Raw genomic sequence first — 20240 nt, forward strand, 5'->3', positions numbered from 1 at the left:
CTAAATAGTACCAATACAGTAGTATCATGGTTCTGCTCCCGATTATGTTACAGAATTGCTGACACTGTATCAAACTGTGAGACCCTTAAGGCTGCCAGACAAATGGCCTGTTCCAAAATGGCCTGGACAATAAACTAAAAGTGACCAAACATTTTCTGTGTTGGCCCCTAGACTTTGGAACAGCTTACCATCAAGCATTAGATCAGCTGATTCAGTCGCAATTTTTAAGTCTCATTTAAAAACTTATTTTTATTGCTTAGCATTCCTTAATGTACAGGCTTCTTAATTTTTATGTGGTTTCTAGATGACATGTTAGTTGTTTAGGTTACTTTGTCAGTGATTTTACTGTATTTAATCATTTTACTAGCTTTTGTAATTTGTCTATATATATATATATATATATATTTGTTCTAGATACTATTATTATGATTATGATTATTAATTTTATTATGTGTTTTTTTTTACCTTTTATATTTTATACCTAATTTGTGTTTTCCATGTTCCATTTGAAGTACTTTGAGCTGCTCGGCTGGAAAAGTGCTACACAAATAAAGTAATTATTATTATTATTGTTTTTATTACCACTAGAAGCTGTCACTTTGTATGGAGTAATTTTCCATTGGGAAACTTGGTATTTCTCATCTGTCCTACAGCAGATTAACACAGCAAAAAGTGTATAGTATGGAAAAGGAGAAACATTATAGACAGCCAGAGACAACTGCTTTCAAACGTTTTCTTTTTCCACCTGTAGTTGTAGGGTTTTGTAATATGTTAGCCATTATGCATGCAATGAAAGGTCAAGCATGATGGCACCTTTCCTTGACTAACTGAACCAATTACAATATGCAAGCTTTCAAGGCAACTGAGGCCTCTTCTTCAGGCAGGGGCATCTGTTGCCTTGAAAGCTTGCATATTGTATTGGGTTCAATTAGCCAATGAAAAGTGTCATTTTGCTTAATTTCTTTATCTACCTTCAATACAGTTTCTCTGCTTGTTTTCAAGACACCAGTGTCTAATTACTAAAATTGTTTTACCCTATTATTTTTTCTATTTAAATCCTTATCTTTTTTACCTGCAAAAATGTGGCCAGCTTTCCACTATGACATTTCTCCTTCTTTAATTCACTTGATTCAACTCTTGTGTAAAGGCTATGTGACTTTATATGACTTTTCAAGTGATTTTCAATTGTAACTATCATTTTTATAAACTCAGCAAATTGGAGGCAGTCTATGGTATGCTCCTATTAGGGACAGTTGTCTAATGTGATGTTCCAGTGACTCAGTACAAATAGTCCATGGCTCACTCCAATATATATATATATATATATATATATATATATATATATATATATATATATATATATATATATAATCCATCAATAGTACGTTTAAACCTTGTTTTTCTTTCATTTGAAATTTGTTTTTTTCTGAACTGCTCCTATATTATTTATTTTTAAAATGATAAACAAAATGCAGCAGTGTAATGACAATAAAATCTATAAGTATAGATGCTTCGATTTTTTATTTTTATTAATTTTATTACAATCCATACAAAGCAATCAAGATTTTACAAAAAGAAAAATTGAGTTAAGATCGATCCCCACCCCTGAGAGAGAGAGCAAGCCAAATAACGTTAAATTTAAGACTTGTAAACATACCTAATTTAAAAAAAAATTCTCTGTGCTTTATGAACTTATTTTAAAATATTACTGAATAGATCCTGCCATGTTTTGAAAAAGGTCTGTACAGATCCTCTAACTGAGTATTTGATTTTTTTCCAGTTTCAAATAATATAACACATCGGTTTCCCACTGACTTAAAAGAGAAGAGTTTGGGTTCTTCCAGTTTATCAGAATGAGTCTGCGTGCCAACAGTGTAGTGAATGCAATCACAATTTGTTTGTCTTTCTCCACCTTAAGACCCTCTGGAAGAACCCCAAACACAGCTGTTAATGGGTTAGGAGGGATTGTGAGTCCAAGGCTGTCTGAGAGGTAATTAAAAATTTTTGTCCAGAATAATGTTAATTTGGTGCAGGCCCAGAACATGTGACCTGTTGAGGCTGGGACTTGGTTGCAACGTTCGCAGGTTGGATCATGTCCTGGAAACATTTTGGAGAGTTTTAGTCGAGACAGATGTGCTCGATATATAATTTTGAGTTGTATAATTGTATGCTTTGCGCATATGGAGCTCGAGTGAATTCTCTGCATTGCTACTTTTCGATTAGGCTTTTTAAGGCCGATACTGATCAATAATTTTCATGATACTTGATGAGCTGATTCCGATACTGATGCCAATTTTTCTTCATTATCCCTTTAAAAAAACTTTTTACACTAAGCTCCTGCATAACCAGATGCATAGAGGCTTTGTTTGCTTATGTCTTTGATTGGGCCTGACTTATACAGACAGCTGAAAATATTCTTGTGGAATACTGTACTATTGTCATTCAGAAGGTTGACCAGTAATAAAACATCTTTCAAGCTTCTTTCAATTTCAAGTTCAGTGAAATGTTGGGCCCTTTCATTCGTCCCAGTTCAGCCATAAGCTGCAACAGTGACTTTTAGCAGACCTCGTAAATATAGCACCTTTAAGCAGCTACACATATATAATTTATCCAGTACAAACATGGCTGCTGCTGCAACCAGTATGGGAAGAATACAGACCTGTTAATCATTAGCATGATGTCATGATGTCTCACAATGATCGAAACGGGTGTGATGCTCCTAAAGCACAAGCATTCTAAAACAGCTTTCTGCTTTTGAGCCCCAACTACTGCACATTAAAGAAAGCCAATCAATATTTACAGAAAGTAATGGAATAATTACAGCTTCTCTAACTTGTATTACTTAAAGTCTAGCTATATTTCTTTGATATTTGAAGAACTCATGTAAAACCATTATTTTAATGCGAAGCATATGTGTTAAAATGAAGATAATACTTTGATTACTGCTGTGATACAAACACAGTAAATTAACATAGTAAATTATCTATTCTTTATAAAAATAAGTCTTATTTGTTTGTAAGAAATTCACGTAAGCATTACACACTTCATTACATACTTTGCTACTCCTTTAATTGTAAGTCAAGACTAGAACAACAGGAGAGGACAAAACTATATATATTTATTTTTAAAGTATAAGCATATCTCCAATATCTTTCTTTAAAACTGTAAACTAAACACTGATTAAAGGTATAAAATCAAAGGTATTTTCTTCAGTCAGAAAGGAGATTCCACATTCAACCTCATTTCCCCTCCAGACTTTGCCCCCTGTCCATGGCAAGTTTTGGAATGGTACGTTTTTGTCTCTAGCTGTTTTTATAATAAAGTTATGAATAATGGCATAACCATTAATTAGCCATAATAAAGTCAGACACATATATTAATGTGGGTAAGGACAGATTAATTAAGCAATTACAAAGTATAAACAAAAAATTGACTGAGACTGACAAAGAAATAGAAAGTCAAGGCAGTGTCAAAAAATGTAATTATAAAGAAAAAATAAGCAAGAAGATATAGTGAACACATTGTACAAATACATTTTTTATATTAGCCAAGTATAATGCCTTCAAAAGGATTGGCTTTGATAAACATCTGAAATATTTGGAGACTGTAAGAAATCTCAAAATGACAGCTAAGGCTGAGAAAACAGGAGTAAACTTTGATATATGTACTTTAGGGCCATGCAGAAAAATTGCAACAAAACTTGTTTGCTTGAAGTTGTGTTCCCACGTGCGACAGTCTTTTAGAATGCCTAGTTATTAAATGAGTATCTACTGGGCTACCAGGGATTTTCTTTACTTTTTCACATCTATAAACTGTTTGGAATCTAAACTGTTGCTGCTGTGTTTTATTTGGATCAGAAGTTAAAGGTTTTCAAAGTTAGATCAACAAACAAAACTTAATTCTTTAAAGTGAGTTATTGCCAAGAAAGGGATACAATAAAAATGTCATATTGGCACATCAACTCCAGAAAACATTGCAACACACATATTGTACATAGTGATTTTTTTATGTTTGTTTTTCTTTTTCTACAGCTTACTGAACTTAGGGCTTACTTTTATAGGTGCAATCTGATACAGTTATGTATACATTTTTAGGCCAGTCTCCAATCCTTAAATCTTTGTGGAATACAGAGTATTCCATGTGCGTAACTTCAAAAGAACGTAAATAAGTGTTGTATGTTTTGAATAACAGCTTCATTTTTTTTTCACCCTATATGTAGCAAAAGGAAAGAAAATTTTTGTACTCAGAATTGCCTAAGAATATACATCATGGAAAATGTCAATGGAAAATATTGGGTTATCTCTGTAAAAAGTGTGCAACTTTGCTTAAACTGTATTTCTACAATATCACTAGGATTATGCATTAACCTCCTCAGCGTTACATTTTTTCTCAAAAAAACATTTAAAAAGTGATGCATGTTTTGGCTTGAAATATTACATTTTTATTAAATCTCATCTTTCTAATGTAAAACATGCAAAACCCTAAAAGTACAAAGTAAGAAGTGTAGAAAGTATAATAATGATACAAATAATAATAATGATGAATAATAATAATAATATGAACAGCACACTGCACTTATGTGTGTGACACGAGTGTCACTTTCAGATTCCCAGAATTCGATTTCACTGACCATTTCAATTTTACTGCCTGAAGACAGATTCACTTCATCATCACTCTGATGAGAGGCGCTTCTTAAGAGATGCCATTATGAGGCTAGGAGAAGACATGTCTACACTGTTGTCTGGGTAATGCTTGGCACTAACACTGTTGGCACTTTTACAGCCCAAGTAAACCTCAGGTCTAAACACAAGATGCATCTATGCCATTGCCCAAGTGGCACTTGGGACTAACGCATTTAAGCACTGTCTTTACAGCCCGAGTGATGCTCCGGTCTAGCTCTATGGAGGTTAAAATAAAAAAAAAATAGACCACTAGTTCAGCATCATCTATTACCAAAATGCTGCACAAGTTGATATCTTCATTTACAGGATGTGCTTTTGAATTTTTTATGCTGTTAAGCTTAAATAGTTATTACTTTAGTGTAGCATACCCTGACTAGAGCTGTTGATTATCCATGCAAGCTGCATTACTGCTTGTTAGTCATTTGTACAGAAATATAAGCAATACATTTATGAACCAAAACCGACCCTCCTCTATTTTGTTTCTCTTCTTGGTATCTGGATGTGGACTTGGTGACAATAATCTACCACTGGACTACTCTTCTGTGTATGGGAAAGTCATCTCACATAAAGGAGCATTGGAAAGATTCTCTCATTAGACTGGATGCCCAGTACAGACTCCACTATAGAAAAACCAGGAACGAGTAGTTGTCTAGTCGACTGAGGTGATCAGGACTGTAACTTTCTTTTTGACGCTTTTACAGTTTTGATCTCCTCCGTTGTCAACTGGCCATGGTTTATCAATTAATTAATGAACAGATATTGTTGGTTTCCATTTGTGTTTAATCAGTTTCTACCTTGTTCACTGTATGCGCTGACATATCTGTATTCTTGTGTGTACTACTTCTGTATTTAGCGGTTAGTATAATCTATATTTCTGTTTTGAATAACAGATGTTTCTCATCACTTTGCGTCTGCACTTAGTGAAGATTGCAATACCAGAAATAAGTTGTTGTTGCATATCATATACAGTACTGCATAAACATAATGACTGATAAAATAATCTCATAAGGATTTATAAAGCAGTTCAAGAACAAGGATCTTCTTAACTGAACCAATAAGCCATTTATTACTCTGTACACATTTTTGACATGTTAAATCAGTGAGGTTATACAGAATTTTTTATTAAATAACCTATAAACTTTGCAGAAACAAGTGTCATAAATGTAGTGAAATCCAATTAAGAGTTGTATACAACAGATTTAATTAATTCCCTACAAAATCAACAATGGAAATTGAACAGGAGAAATAAATTGTTCATATATAAAACTTACAGTAAGCACTGCTGAGATTTTTTTAGCCAGTGATGGAGTAATCTGAAAAGCATGGGCAAACCGCCAACCTTCTAAATCAAAGATTGCTTTAAGCCCATTTCTCTGAGTCTCTGTCTCTTGCACAATTAGTTCAGAAGTGATGAGGCTGACACGAAAAACTTCATAAGCTGTGAAGAGTTTCGGGTCCCACTGTCCTATAAAAATAAAATTATACATACAGTATAATCAAAATAGCATTTATTCAAGATCAGTACATTAATAACAGGAGGCAATAGAAGTATTGTATGCAATATTTTCTAAAGAAAAACACACTGGTATCCACAAAGACTATAAATTTGAGTAAAAGACTCCAGGCTCAGCATACAGTACTGTAGATGTTTGTGCATCTATTGGGAATTTAAGTATTTAATTATACTATTAATTATACTTTTCAGTATACAGGCAGTCCCCAAGTTATGTACAAGATAGGGACTGTAGGTTTGCTCTTAAGTTGAATTTGTATGTAAGTCGGAACAGGTACATTATTTTCATAATTGCTATTGTTGTCCGACTGTAACCAAGTGCTCTGCCAATGAATGATGGAGTTTCACCTCTCTCTGACTTTTTTATTATTTCTACTTTATTTTCAATGGTGATGGTTTTTCTCTTCTTTACTGTATCACCAGCACTTGCATCAGATTTGTGTTTCAGAGACATTCTTGAAGGGTGAAGACAAAAGGTTAAGATGAGGTCTTCTGCACAGCACTGTACACGCTATCACAGTAGGAAGGCACCTGTCGTCAACACATCTGATGTACTGACAAGAGACAACTTCCTACTATGTGCGTAACAGTACAAGCGGGCTTGCTATTGAGAATGAATGGGGGCGGTGAGGGGCGGTTCACCATCTGCCCACCACACAGTCACCTCCACTACAGTATGCTGCCTGCAATGTCCGCCCACCGAGAACGAATACGGTGTGGCCAAAGGCAGGTAGAGAATCACCCACCACCACCCCCATTCAACAAGCAGCCACCCGAGGCACATTACAATGCTACCCCAACCGCCGCATTCACCCTCAATGGCCTCCGTTCTGCCACAACTGGGTCATCGCTTGCAGCATCATCAGCCACCCACTGAGAACAAACGGGGCAGCCGTGTGTGGTGGGCAGGCAGTGAAGCGCCCCCCTCCGCTCTATCCAGCCTGCGTCCAGTCAGGAGCAGTAGCTGTGGCGGCGTGGTGGGCGGGCAATGAACCGCTCCATCAAGCCTCCGTCCTGCACATGAGCAATAACTGTGGCCCTGGTGACTATGGACCACGGATCACCGCTTGCCGACGGGAGCAATCCGAGGGACATTACACTACGCGAGCAGCGAAATCGCCTCCCTCCAGCCTCCGTCCAGCCACAGCTTGCAGCATCCCCAGGCTGAAGATGATGAAGCGGCAGTTACTGAGGCATATGCGTCGCAACTGCGGCCCCATTCGTAAGTCATAGGTTGGATGACTACACTGTTTTTTTTTAAATATCTTCAACCTTTTCACGTCAAACTATTCTTTCTTGCTCTCTACACCAAATCGTAACGCCCCTCCATTCATCCAGATTCAGGTTTATAAGGATTCTGTGTGTGTTTCAACAGCACAGTGCACAAAGTAAAATTCAACCCCAGAGGGAGCACTAATCCATGGCAGGGCACTCTTACACATACAAATGTAATAAAATATTTGAAAATATATGTTTTAGTTATATGGGACAGACTTATCTGCTCCCACTCATATTGTTCTTTTTAAAAGCAAGTGAACTACAAATGAGAACAGTCTCAGATGTTAATGTAAGTAGAATCTAAATGAATAAATACTGAAATTGGTGTCTAAAACAATTAGTTGTTTTACATTATCTACAATGTTTGTAATGTTTATTACAGGCAATGTATTAGTTGTTAAATTTTGTAAGTATAACGTAACATTATCTCTCTTATATGATAGGTTGGACACTAAAGAGGGAGAAAAGGACCTGTACCAATTGGCTAGACAGAGGGACCGAGCTGGGAAAGATGTGCAACAGGTTAGGGTGATAAAGGATAAAGATGGAAACATACTCACAAACGAGGAGGGTGTGTTGAGCAGATGGAAAGAGTACAATGAGAGGCTGATGAATGAACAGAACGAGAAAGAGAAGAGGTTGGATGATGTGCAGATAGTGAATCAGAAAGTACAACAGATTAGCAAGGAGGAAATAAGGACAGCTATGAAGAGGATGAAGAATGGAAAGGCCGTTGGTCCAGTTGACATACCTATGGAAGCATGGAGGTGTTTAGGAGAGATGGCAGTGGAGTTTTTAACCAGATTGTTTAATGGAATCTTGGAAAGTGAGAGGATGCCTGAGGAGTGGAGAAAAAGTGTACTGGTGCCGATATTTAAGAATAAGGGGATGTGCAGAACTGCAGTAACTGCAGGGGAATAAAATTGATGAGCCACAGCATGAAGTTATGGGAAAGAGTAGTGGAAGTTAGGTTAAGAAGTGAGGTGAAGATTAGTGAGCAGCAGTATGGTTTCATGCCAAGAAAGAGCACCACAGATGCAATGTTTGCTCTGAGGATGTTGATGGAGAAGTTTAGAGAAGGCCAGAAGGAGTTGCATTGCATCTTTGTGGACCTTGAGAAATCATATGACAGGGTGCCTCGAGAGGAGCTGTGGTATTGTATGAAGAAGGCAGGAGTGGCAGAGAAGTATGTAAGAGTTGTACAGGATATGTACGATGGAAGTGTGACTGTGGTGAGGTCTGCGGTAGGAGTGACAGATGCCTTCAAGTTGGAGGTGGGATTACATCAGGGATCGTCTCTGAGCCCTTTCTTATTTGCAATGGTGATGGACAGGTTGACAGATGAGATTAGACAGGAGTCCTCGTGGACTATGATGTTTGCTGATGACATTGTGATCTGTAGCGATAGTAGGGAGCAGGTTGAGGAGACCCTGGAGAGGTGGAGATATGCTCTAGAGAGGAGAGGAGAGAAATGAAGGTCAGTAGGAACAAGACAGAATACATGTGTGTAAATCAATGAGAGGTCAGTGGAATGGTGAGGATGCAAGGAGTAGAGTTGGCGAAGGTGGATGAGTTTAAATACTTGTGAGCAACAGTACTGAGTAATGGGGATTGTGGAAGAGAGGTGAAAAAGAGAGTGCAGGCAGGGTGGAATGGGTGGAGAAGAGTGTCAGGAGTAATTTGTGACAGACGGTTATGAGCAAGGGTGAAAGGAAAGGTCTACAGGATGGTAGTGAGACCAGCTATGTTATATGGGTTGGAGATGGTGGCACTGACCAGAAAGCAGGAGACAGAGCTGAAAGTGGCAGAGTTAAAGATGCTAAGATTTTCACTGGGTGTGACGAGGATGGATAGGATTAGAAATGAGTGTATTAGAGGGTCAGCTCAAGTTGGATGGTTGGGAGACAAAGTCAGAGAGGTGAGATTGCGTTGGTTTGGACATGTGCAGAGGAGAGATGCTGGGTATAATGGGAGAAGGATGCTAACAATAGCGCTGCCAGGGAAGAGGAAAACAGGAAGGCCTAAGCGAAGGTTTATGGATGTGGTGAGAGAGGACATGCAGGTGATGGGTGTAACAGAGCAAGATGCAGAGAACAGAAAGATATGGAAGAAGATGATCCGCTGTGGCGGCCCCTAACAGCAGCAGCCGAAAGAGGAAGAAGAAGGACATGAATAAGCAGAACAAATCAGATGAAACAATAACATATTTCCATAACTATACTGAATGTTATTGCATGTGCTTTAATAGACACATAACCTCAAAAATCTTACTTATATTCATAATTGTCAAATAGTCGCAACTTTAATTGTACCAAACTATCCCCCCTCTTTGGATTATATAGTGTAATATTTGCCATTTACAAATGCACCTTGTATGAGTGAATATAGGTGTATGTATGAATGTGTCCAGAAATGGAATGACACCCCATTCTGAGCTAGAAGTACCTTACAACTGATGTTGCCAAGATAGTCTCCTTTCCCTATGACCATGAGTAGATTTGAAAATGAATGGATGGATTTACAATGTAGTTTAAGGTTCCAAAGGCATGTGTGTCAGGTTAATGTAAAACTCTAAACTGGCCCCATACTGATGAGTACAAGTGTATATTTGTGTGTGAACCCTGTGATGGACTAACATCATATCCGGGATTGATTCTTGCCTTCTGCTAAAAGCTGGCAGAATAGGCGACAGCTCTTGTAACCCTTAAACAGCACAAAGCAGGTACAAAAACAGTCGAATGGCTGTTTCAGTATTTAACCATCCTTGTCATTATCTCTTCATTATCACTTTCTTTCCTGTGAAAGTTCCACACACTACATTGATATATTCTGCCCTGTACGTCTTTTAAAAAGTGATACACACATAAATTAAGCAACATGAGGGAAACTGAAATTTTCTGTGCACTTTGACTAGAGGATGCATTAATGAGCCTGGTGTAGTTTCTATGTTGTGCTCAAACTAGATAAATCTACAGTATTTTTTTATAAATTGTAAACTGTGATGTCTATTCATCAATGCTGCAGATAGTGAAAGGACATATTTTTTTAAAGAGTGACTGCAGATTTAATGGCAGTACTCTGCTTGATAATTTCACAAATGCCTAGATGACATGCTCACTGTTGTATTTTAGTCAATGAAAACCTGTTTACTTTGCCACAGTGGCTTCCAGATCACTGTTTCTCACTATTATCGTTTTTGTCTTAAAACCTTTGAACAAAGCATTGTAAAGAAATTAATGACCAAGGCTTAATTACAGATTTCTAAGAAAAAAGCATTGTCTCAATGGTTTAATTTTGCGGAACTAAAAACATATTACAAAACTATCCAAGCAGTAAATTCCACTAGTATGGAAATTATATTTGTTATATTAAATAAGTATAAAATTACCTACCTATTCTATAAACCAAAATTCTACTCCCGTTGGTATCTCTAAATTTCAAAACTGCATGGTAGTTATTTTGTAGGAGGCCCAACACTGTAGAGGGCTGCAGATTGGCACTTATTTCAGGACATTCATTCCTCCACCTAAAATAATTAATCAGGAGCTGTGAAAAAAACAAAAATATGCAATTAAATTCTTGTTTGATACAAGGATCTTGCATAATACACCAAGCATTAAGTGTTCACAGAAAAATTGTTGTTTTATCTTCAAAATATTCAACCATTTGTTTAATTATTAAATGTAACAAACAAATAACCCTAACCCTAATCTGAATTTCCCCTTGGGATTAATATAGTATCTATCTATCTATCTATCTAAATAAAAGAACACAGATTAACTGGTTAACTTAATTTTGAAATTGATAATATTCAATACTAGTGGGCTTTGCCCCCTGCTCGTTTTGCTCGCCAACCCTAGACCCCTTCCCCACCCCCTGCCAGCGCTACACAACGTTGTGAGGAGATACAATGAGACACAAACATAGGTTTTTTTTAACCCCCTCTTTGCTCGATCAGCTGCTGGCTTGCTGCTGCTGCCATGCCATGTGATCTGCATTTCGTGCAGCGCTTCAAACGTTTAAAAGCCTGTACAGCAGCTGTACTTTTGTCTGACTGGCTTGTCTCTCTTCTCCCCCATACATCCTCAAACACTATTAGATCTCTTTTTGCTATTCCATTATTTCAGCGAGTATTATTTTCCATTTTTTTGCGGTAATACAATCTTTACTAAAATTTTTTTTAGACTTTTGAATTTTCCCACTTCCATTATCTCTAACCTGCTCTGCATGTGTATCGTGCCAACGTTTTTGAATTCTTTACAACGTTCTACTTTGTCTTTTTCCAGCCCCGAATGTTTCACAGATGAGAGCACAGGAAGTGTGTCTGCCAAAAGCATTCCAACAACAGGGAGGTTAGATGACGGGACTTGTTTCCAAAGGTTGTAAGTATGACGTGACTTGACCATCTTATGGGACGTGAAAGTGTCTCTTTGTCTCTCTTCAAAAGATCACGTCTCATCACAGGAAAAAGTCTTGTCTCGTCCCAAGATTTTTTTTTTTTACAAAAGAGAGATAAGATAACCTTTTGTACCTTCCAGCTGCTTACTAAACAGGCAAGATTTAAGTGGAGTTTTTGGTACTGCGGGTCATTCTACTACATAGGCTTGTGGACTCAGGTTAGCCAGGTTACTTGTTACATTTCCTGATCATGACCATTTTGTTTTCACTTAAGTATTGTTAATTACAACATGATATATGGGTTTACAGACTTCTGATATCCACTAGTAACACTGTGAATAGTATGACAATGTAGAATTCTCTCAAATTAAACTGCATGAATTTTAGGTTGGATGAATTGTTCTGAAACTTGTGTTATTTTTGACCTGGAATTAACCAACAGCTGTTTGCTCATAGAATGATACACATCAAAATACAGTTGGTATATGACAGTTGGAGTCTCTTATAACCATCCTGTACAAACAAGTTTTTCTCTTTTTATGTGCCGAGAGTATAGGCTGGTGGTGGCGGCAGTGTAATGGTGTGGAGGATTTTTACTTTATTTTTCTTAACACCAGTTTGGTCTAATCTGAATGCCAGAATGTGCAAAGTATTGTTTTCAATTGGACTTAACAAAGCATGCCTCACCTAATGCTGATTTCATGAATATGATAGTGACTTCAGTTTACTGCAATGCCCTTCACAGTCTCCAGATCTCACTTTAATACAGAGCCTTTCAGGATTAATTAAATGAGACATTCATAGCATGAATGTGTGGCCGAAGAAAAAGTGTTGGGATTACAGGTCAGAATGGACTACTGTATATGCTTATATAATACTTCCAGAAACTTGAAAATTCTCTGTAGTGAAAAAGTAAAGCTGTTCAAGCTGTTCTGGAGGAGGTAGTAGCATGTTCTATATATGAGCTTAGGCTGTGTCTAACAGGTACAGGGTCAAATAATTAAGAGGGAGAAGGATTTGTTTGTGAAACTGCCATTAACACAGTTTCTGTGTGCTTTAGAATGGAGAAGAACTACAGTACCTGTAGGACGAATGATGCCTCTTCTGCCGAGAACAATGGTCACTCTGACCCTTACACTTCTGCCTACTGTACCTACTTAAATCACCTCACCCAGGACATCCTCATCATCTAGCCTTCAATGAGAACAGATGTCTCTGGACAGCTAAACCTTACCATCAGCATTGACATATTGTTCTTTCCTTTACCCGATAGTCAGATTGGACATTAAATGGGCTCACCCACTGGTGCTCCAACTCTTCTTTTCTTTATCTTGCCTTCATTCACCACTATATATATATATATATATATATATATATATATATATATATATGTATATATATATATATATGTAGTATTTACTGTGTATATATATATATATATATATATATGTATATAGTATTTACTGTATATGTTTATAGTAGAATATTATATACATATACATATTTTTTAAAATACAGTTGTAGGTTATGATTAAATGTGGTACTCTTTTTTTATTCTAACTCTGTTTTTATTTACTATATTAAAATATAAACCACAAAAAAAGGATTCAAATGCAGTTTAAGAATACCCATGTTTAATTTTTTTCTTTGTAAGAGTTTTGAAGGTTAAAATATTTCTTCTTTGTTATAAAAAGTTACTATCAGGTCAGGACTATGTCACAATGATCTTGGAAACTCTTGTTTTGCAACTACAGCACATCAGGCATGCGAAGACATTGAGCTCAATATCCAGCCTGAGAATCATCTTGCTTCCTTTGTTTCGACTGTTATTTAAACTCTGCATCTTAGTAACATATCCAATTTTATGAAATTCTTCTCAGATTTCTATATTCCAAAATCATTAACTAAAGATTCTCAATTCTGCAATTATGAGTCAATATTCTGACTGAAGGTTTCAATCAACCCTGACTAATATCTAAAGTGTCTGCCACGTCCCACATACTCACATTCTTTATTATGATTTGTTCCACAGTAACAAGATTTTTGAGATATGTCCTGCTACAATGGAATACTACATCCCCTCTTTTGAGTGTAGCACAAGAAGAGGACTTGGCACGGAATGTGACAATTTGTACCCATTCAGCCAAAAGAGCATCTGTGAGGTAAGGTGCTAATGTTGGATGAGAAGACCTGGCTCATGATATAATTTGAAGTCATGGCTCTGTGCAGGCCACTTGAGTTCCTCCGCAATAAACTCATCACAACCTATCTTTATGGGAATGGCTTTTTTTTCAGCACAGGGGCACAGTCATGATGGAACAAAAAAAGGCCTTCCACTATCTGCTGCCACAAAGTTGGAGATGCACTATTGTCTAAAATGTCTTTGTATGCTGCAGCATTATTGGAGCCAAACAGCCTGGTCTAAACACTTAAAAACAGTCCCAGACCATTATCCCTCTTACCCAGTTTATGGCAGGCACTATGTATTCCGCCAAGTAGCGTTCTCCTGGCTTGCACCAAAGCCAAATTTGTTGATAAAAGTGCCAGATAGTGAAGTGTGATTCATCACTCCAGAGTCCAATGGTGGCATGATCTACACTACTCCAGTCAGTACTTTGCATTGCATATAGTGATCTTAGGTTTATGTGCAGCTGCTCATCCATGGAAACTCATTTTATGATGATCCCAACACACTGTTCCTGTGCTGATGTTGCTTCCAGAGGCAGTTTGGAACTCAGTTCTGAGTGATGCAACATTGGATTAGCAATTTTGCATGTACTAAGCGCTTTCAGAATTTGGCAATCTCTGTCTGTGAGTTTGTGTGGTCTACCACTCCGTGACCGAGTTGTTGTTGTGCCTAAATGCTTCCACTTCACAATAACAGCACTTGCAATTGATAAGTGCAGATATAGCACAGTAGAAATTTCATGAAATGACTTGTGTCAAAATGCCGTCCTATGGCAGTGGCACATTTACATTCACTGAGCTCTTCAGTATGACTCATTCTACTGTCAATGTTTGTCAATGGAGATTGCATGTCTGTGTGCTTGAGTTTATTCACCTGTTATCAAAAGGCGTGGCTGAAATAGCTGAATTCAGTCATTTGGAAGGATGTGCAGTGTAGCATATTTGCTTTCAGACCTATATAAATTGGACAGATATCCCTCATTAATAAAAGCAAAATCACTTTTTACAACACCCTGAACAGTTTGCACCTTCACAAATTTGGAAATCAAATTAAAAACTTAAGTTTAGAAGGCAAGATCCAATTTTGAAAAACAAAAAAATCATCCTGGAACACTGAGTAGCTTTCAGGATCATAGTGAAATGTTCACATCATAAGTGACACTTCAAAAGTTATGTAATGACTTCTTTGTTCAACCAGTCACTCTAAAAGTACTTGGATGGCACTGATCCGACACAGACTGACACCAAAGGTACATAAAAATTAAAAAGATTTATTTTTTCTTCAGCCATGGGGCACATTTTCCCTGTGTCCCACCAGCCCTACACAGTCCCCAAAACACACTCAACAGAAAACAAAACACCACACTCTTCTTCTTCCTCCTCCTCCTCCTCCGCTCCTCCCAGGCAGGTTTGTCCTCCTCCTCCCAACTCTGGCGCCTCAAATAGTAGCTGCAGGCTCTTCTTATAGTCCACCCAGAAGTGCTTCAGGTGATAATTAACCTAATTCATGCTGCACTTCTGGATGTGGCTGCATTCCATCCCACACGGGCTTGTTAAGCCATTCAGCTCCTCCCGGTGGTGGCCATGGAGCCCAACAGGGCTGAGCCCTGAAGTCCCATGCCTGTGGCCCCAATGTAACCTAGGAGGGCTGTCATCACGCGTCCTAGGGGACATAGTGTGCATTCCATGGCTGCTCCCCAGGACCCAGTGTCAAAGGGGCGTCCCGGCCGTCCGCCACACAAGTCATACCATTGTTTAGTGGCAACACATTAGCACAGAGGTTAGAGCAGCTGCCTCACAGACCCAGTTTTATGAGTCTGACTCCCAGATTTGGTCATTGTCTATGTGGGGCTTGAACAATTTCCTTGTGTCTACAAAGGCTTTTTTCAAAGACAGTTTGCCTCCCACATTCCACAAGACATGCATTTTAGAGCCTGGCATTGTCATAGACTGGCGTCCCATCAGGACTGTTTTCTGCCTTGAGCTCATTGCCTATCACAAGGGTAGGCTCTGGCGCACTGTGACACTAAGTGGGTTTATGAATGTGGTCTTATATTGTTTCTTACTGGTGACTCATCCAGGACTGGTTCCTACCTTTCACCCAATGCTGTTATGATCAGAAAACATTAACTGAATTAAGCAGGATGGAAGATGGATAGATGTGTCCTGCTCAATCATTTACATTTCTTTATTAATTTTGTTCTTAGTTCTCATGCAAGATCAGTGATTACATAATGCCCTTTATGGTGCACAGGGCACATGAAGTAATAAAGAATACAATTCCGTGTAACAAGACAAAAAACTATGTTAAAGAATTATTTAATACATGATAAATCAGAAATAAACAAACTTATGATTCTGAACATGAACTAATAGCAAAGGAATTGAATGTGAGCAAGTGTTGGAAGCAAGGCTGGGTATAAGCACTGATGTCCCGATTTGATTCAAAATCTATTTTATCTTGACTGAATTAGTATGAATTAATATATTTGAAGTGGTGGCTCTTTTAGAGATTACTTAACCATGCATAGAGAACATTAATATAATGTGACAAATTTCAGTAACACTCTTTTTGAAGGGTGTCTACAAAATGAATTCATAACATAAGCATGGAATGACATTTAAGAAGAGAAACCTGATTAATAATGAAGAGTTGACATAAGTATTTGGAAGATGTGGAACAAAATATCATTGTTCTTTAAAGAAAAAAAACCTTTTTCACAGTATTGCACTCAATCAAAATTCACCATAATTTAACTAACATATGTATCCACAAACCAGAGTGTATTTTACCTTTTTAATACAATCTACTTTATAAAACATGTATATCATCTTGCAAAAAATATTATTATAAAATAATCAAATATTGCTTGCATAAAAAGTATGTTATTCAATGACCTATTCATGTGCTATAAATCTTCATGTAGACACATTTCAAATAAACTGCTAGCCAAATTTACTCCCCTAGTGGACATTTCAAATAATCTTGAATTAGTCTAAATTAAAGATACAGCGGGAAGACTTGTGTCTTTCTATAATTCTTCAAGTTATGCATATCTTCAGTTGCTCAAGTGTAACAGTTGTGCTAATCAGTTTTCAAAAACACTGATACTTTGCAGTTCCTCCTCAGACAAAAAGAAAGTGTTTTAAAATGAGGATCTAGAGCTGATATATGTTGACAGCAGCATTGGATGACCGGAACATAAAACAAAAAGAACCAGCCATCGTGACTGACAAATTCACTAATATGATCCATATGGTGCAGGTTATGGAGACATTCACGTTGGCTGCTTTGTGCACAAGCTCACTTGGGTGTTGCAGGCTGCTCTGAAAATTCCAACGCTAGCCCACTTACTTGGCCAGGTGAGGCATGTTGAGAGGTAACATATATTGGACTTGGCAACACACAAACTTGTGATTGGTGCAGTCACGCGATAAAACATTCATTGGAAATGCTAGAAAGGTTTTTGGAAAACAGCCAGTCATCTGAGCAGTTCTGCATACTGTATAGGCAGTGCAGTTGTTCCTGCTGTGACTGGCATGCAGAGTGTTTGTCTGCAACATAGTCGTTTTTGATGTAATGACACGTGACTGTCACATAGGAATCTAGTGCCCAGGATGTTCAGCTATTGCAAGTTTGGGCTACTTTCTCCACTGACCAGAAAGACATGGTGATGCTTTACTGAAGATCTTTACAAAGCCTAGGTGCAATAACTTCACTCATTTGCTTTCTGTTTGGGACAGTATAACTCAGTTCAAACACCTGTATCATTTGTGGATAGTCTTTGTTTTCAACAAAGGTGAAGCTTCTCATATCTTTACAGATAAAACTGCTACAGATTCTGTGATTTTTTGGGTACAAGGCAAATTAAAAGGAAGCTTGGATCTACCCACCATCTCCAGTTAGGCTCTACTCATTTGGATATCGACTGAAATTGTGTTTATGGGTGACATTGAGATAAATTATTTCTCAAATTTGTTGTGTTACAGTAATACTTAACTTCTGAGCTGCACAACTTAAATATTGCTTTGCTTTTATTTAGTTCTTCCTTACTGACACACCATTTGAATCCACAGGAAAACCACACACCTGATTTAGGTGTCGAAGGCACCGATTAGATAGTAGAGTGTTTTTCCGTAGAAAGTCTTAACAGGCACATTAGCGACAGCTACTGGATCGGATGCCAAAAAATTAAGATAAGCAAACATCTACATATAGTAATTGATAAGGACGGAGATTTACAAGATCGATCTTGAGACTTTGAGAATTGATATAGAATCGTTTAAACGAAAAATAACGATTAATCGGAAAATCAATATTTATACCCAAGCTTAGCTGGAAATGAAGTAAAATCAGGATTACTACAGAACAGTCGATTGGAAAAATTAATTTACACATATGATGAAATAAAATCAAGAGAGGAAGAAATGATGAGCTGCCAAATGTGATTTGAAAGCACAACTAACTCAGCTTTTGAGATGTAGATATGGAGTCAGTTGACATTAAACTATTTTGGGTGGAGGACAACTTTATTACAAGCAAGCAGCAATAATAGTAATCTGGTTTGCTAGAAAAGCACTTTAACTCCGAATTGTAAAAATAATGATAATACAGGAAACTTGCGTAGTCAAGCTAGTAAAGTGTAAATGCGTATACAGCTTTTGGTCTATGTCAAAGTTCTGGCAGCATGCCTGGATCTACCTTCAAAATGACTTGGGTGCAAACCCTGGGCCCTGCTTGCAAAGAGGCCTTAGCAAATAATAACGAGATAAGTCAATGTTTTTGCCTACAGGCACTCACAACAACCTGTTATACAGAACCCAACCCAACCATACTTCGATCCTCATGATTATAAACCTGTATAATCAAACCTGAATATTTTTTTTTGAAAATGATGACTAAGTGGTGCATCTAAGGAAAACTAAAAAAAAAAGAAGCAAAGGACACTCTTTTGTCAGATGTTTTACCTGACATTGTAGCTTTAAGAAAAAATAAACCTTACTAAGACTTATCACCAGGTCCCAGTGTTTTCTTATGAGTGCTACATGGTACCTGTCATTCTCTCCAGAGGAACACATGGTATCTGCTAGAATCTCTGCATGTCTCTCTTATTTTACAAACTGAATGAAGGAACACCATTTCCAGATTAACCTGGAAAAGACGGACCTTCTTGTTATCCCAGCTTGCCAATCTATTCAGCACTCCATCTTCTCTTCAGCTTGGCCCATTATTGATAACATGTTAATATTTAACCTTGGGGTAATGACTGACGACCAGCTGTCCTTCAAGAATGTTACTGTTGCAGTCCCTTGGATGTCCAGATTCAAACTCATCAGCAAGATCAGACCGTATCTGACAGATAATGGAGCACAACACCTGGTCTAGCCTTTGGTCTTGTCACATCTGGACTACTGCAACTTTCTGCTGGCAGGAGTACCAGCAGGTGTCATCAAGACGTTGCAGATGATACAAAATGCAGCAGTGCATGTGGTATTTAAATAGCTGAAGGAGGAACATGTCACACTTTTTCTTAGATCACGGCATTGGTTCCTCATAACAGCATGTATTCAATTCAGATTCTTGATTCCTACTCATAGAGTAGGCAAATAGGACAGCACTTATACAGTATGTGTATATAGAGGCACTTGTGAAGTTCTATGCTTCTGGTGATGCCACCTCTGCATGGCATCAAATATCTATCTCTATATAGCTTTGAGCTGGTGATATGAACTGCCCTTCTCCATTCAAACTTCTGACTCACACAATGTATTTAGGAATTGTCTGAAGACTGACTTGTTTGGTGCATTTCTGTCCAACGGATATTAGTTATTACGTTTTTGAGACCTAGGAATTGTAACTAGCTTTCATTTTGTTCTGAGTTTTACTTATGATGATTAATTTGTAACCTGTCCTGTAACACTTTTTCCCAAATAGTCTCCCAGACTGATATATACTTGATGATGTTGACCTCTATTGTAAGTTGCTTTGGATAAAAGCATCTACTAAACAAATAAATGTAAATGTAATTTGAAATAAGTCACATTCTGTCAAGTCTGTTGTGACTGGTGAGAATGACCTTACAGATAGTCAGAAAATGACTGATATCACTAATTCCAACAACTTTAGCATTAATATGCTCTGCAGTTCTGTGGACTCACTGACATAGGCATGAACACAAATG

General features: G+C 37.5%; 1 protein-coding gene across 1 annotated transcript in view; it reads right to left on the reverse strand.

Annotated features, from left to right (window-relative positions):
* The window catches only part of ttpa (tocopherol (alpha) transfer protein), a 35705-nt gene that overhangs the window by 13135 nt on the left and 2330 nt on the right, over positions 1-20240 (reverse strand). Inside the window, exons 2-3 of the mRNA XM_039754576.1 lie at positions 10866-11019; positions 5954-6147 (exon numbers count right to left, since the gene is read on the reverse strand). Coding sequence (XP_039610510.1) covers positions 5954-6147; positions 10866-11019 — 348 coding nt within the window. The remainder of the gene's footprint in view (positions 1-5953; positions 6148-10865; positions 11020-20240) is intronic.

This window comes from Polypterus senegalus, chromosome 5 (genome assembly GCF_016835505.1).
Source record: "Polypterus senegalus isolate Bchr_013 chromosome 5, ASM1683550v1, whole genome shotgun sequence".
In the NCBI taxonomy this organism is placed as follows: Eukaryota; Metazoa; Chordata; class Cladistia; order Polypteriformes; family Polypteridae; genus Polypterus; species Polypterus senegalus.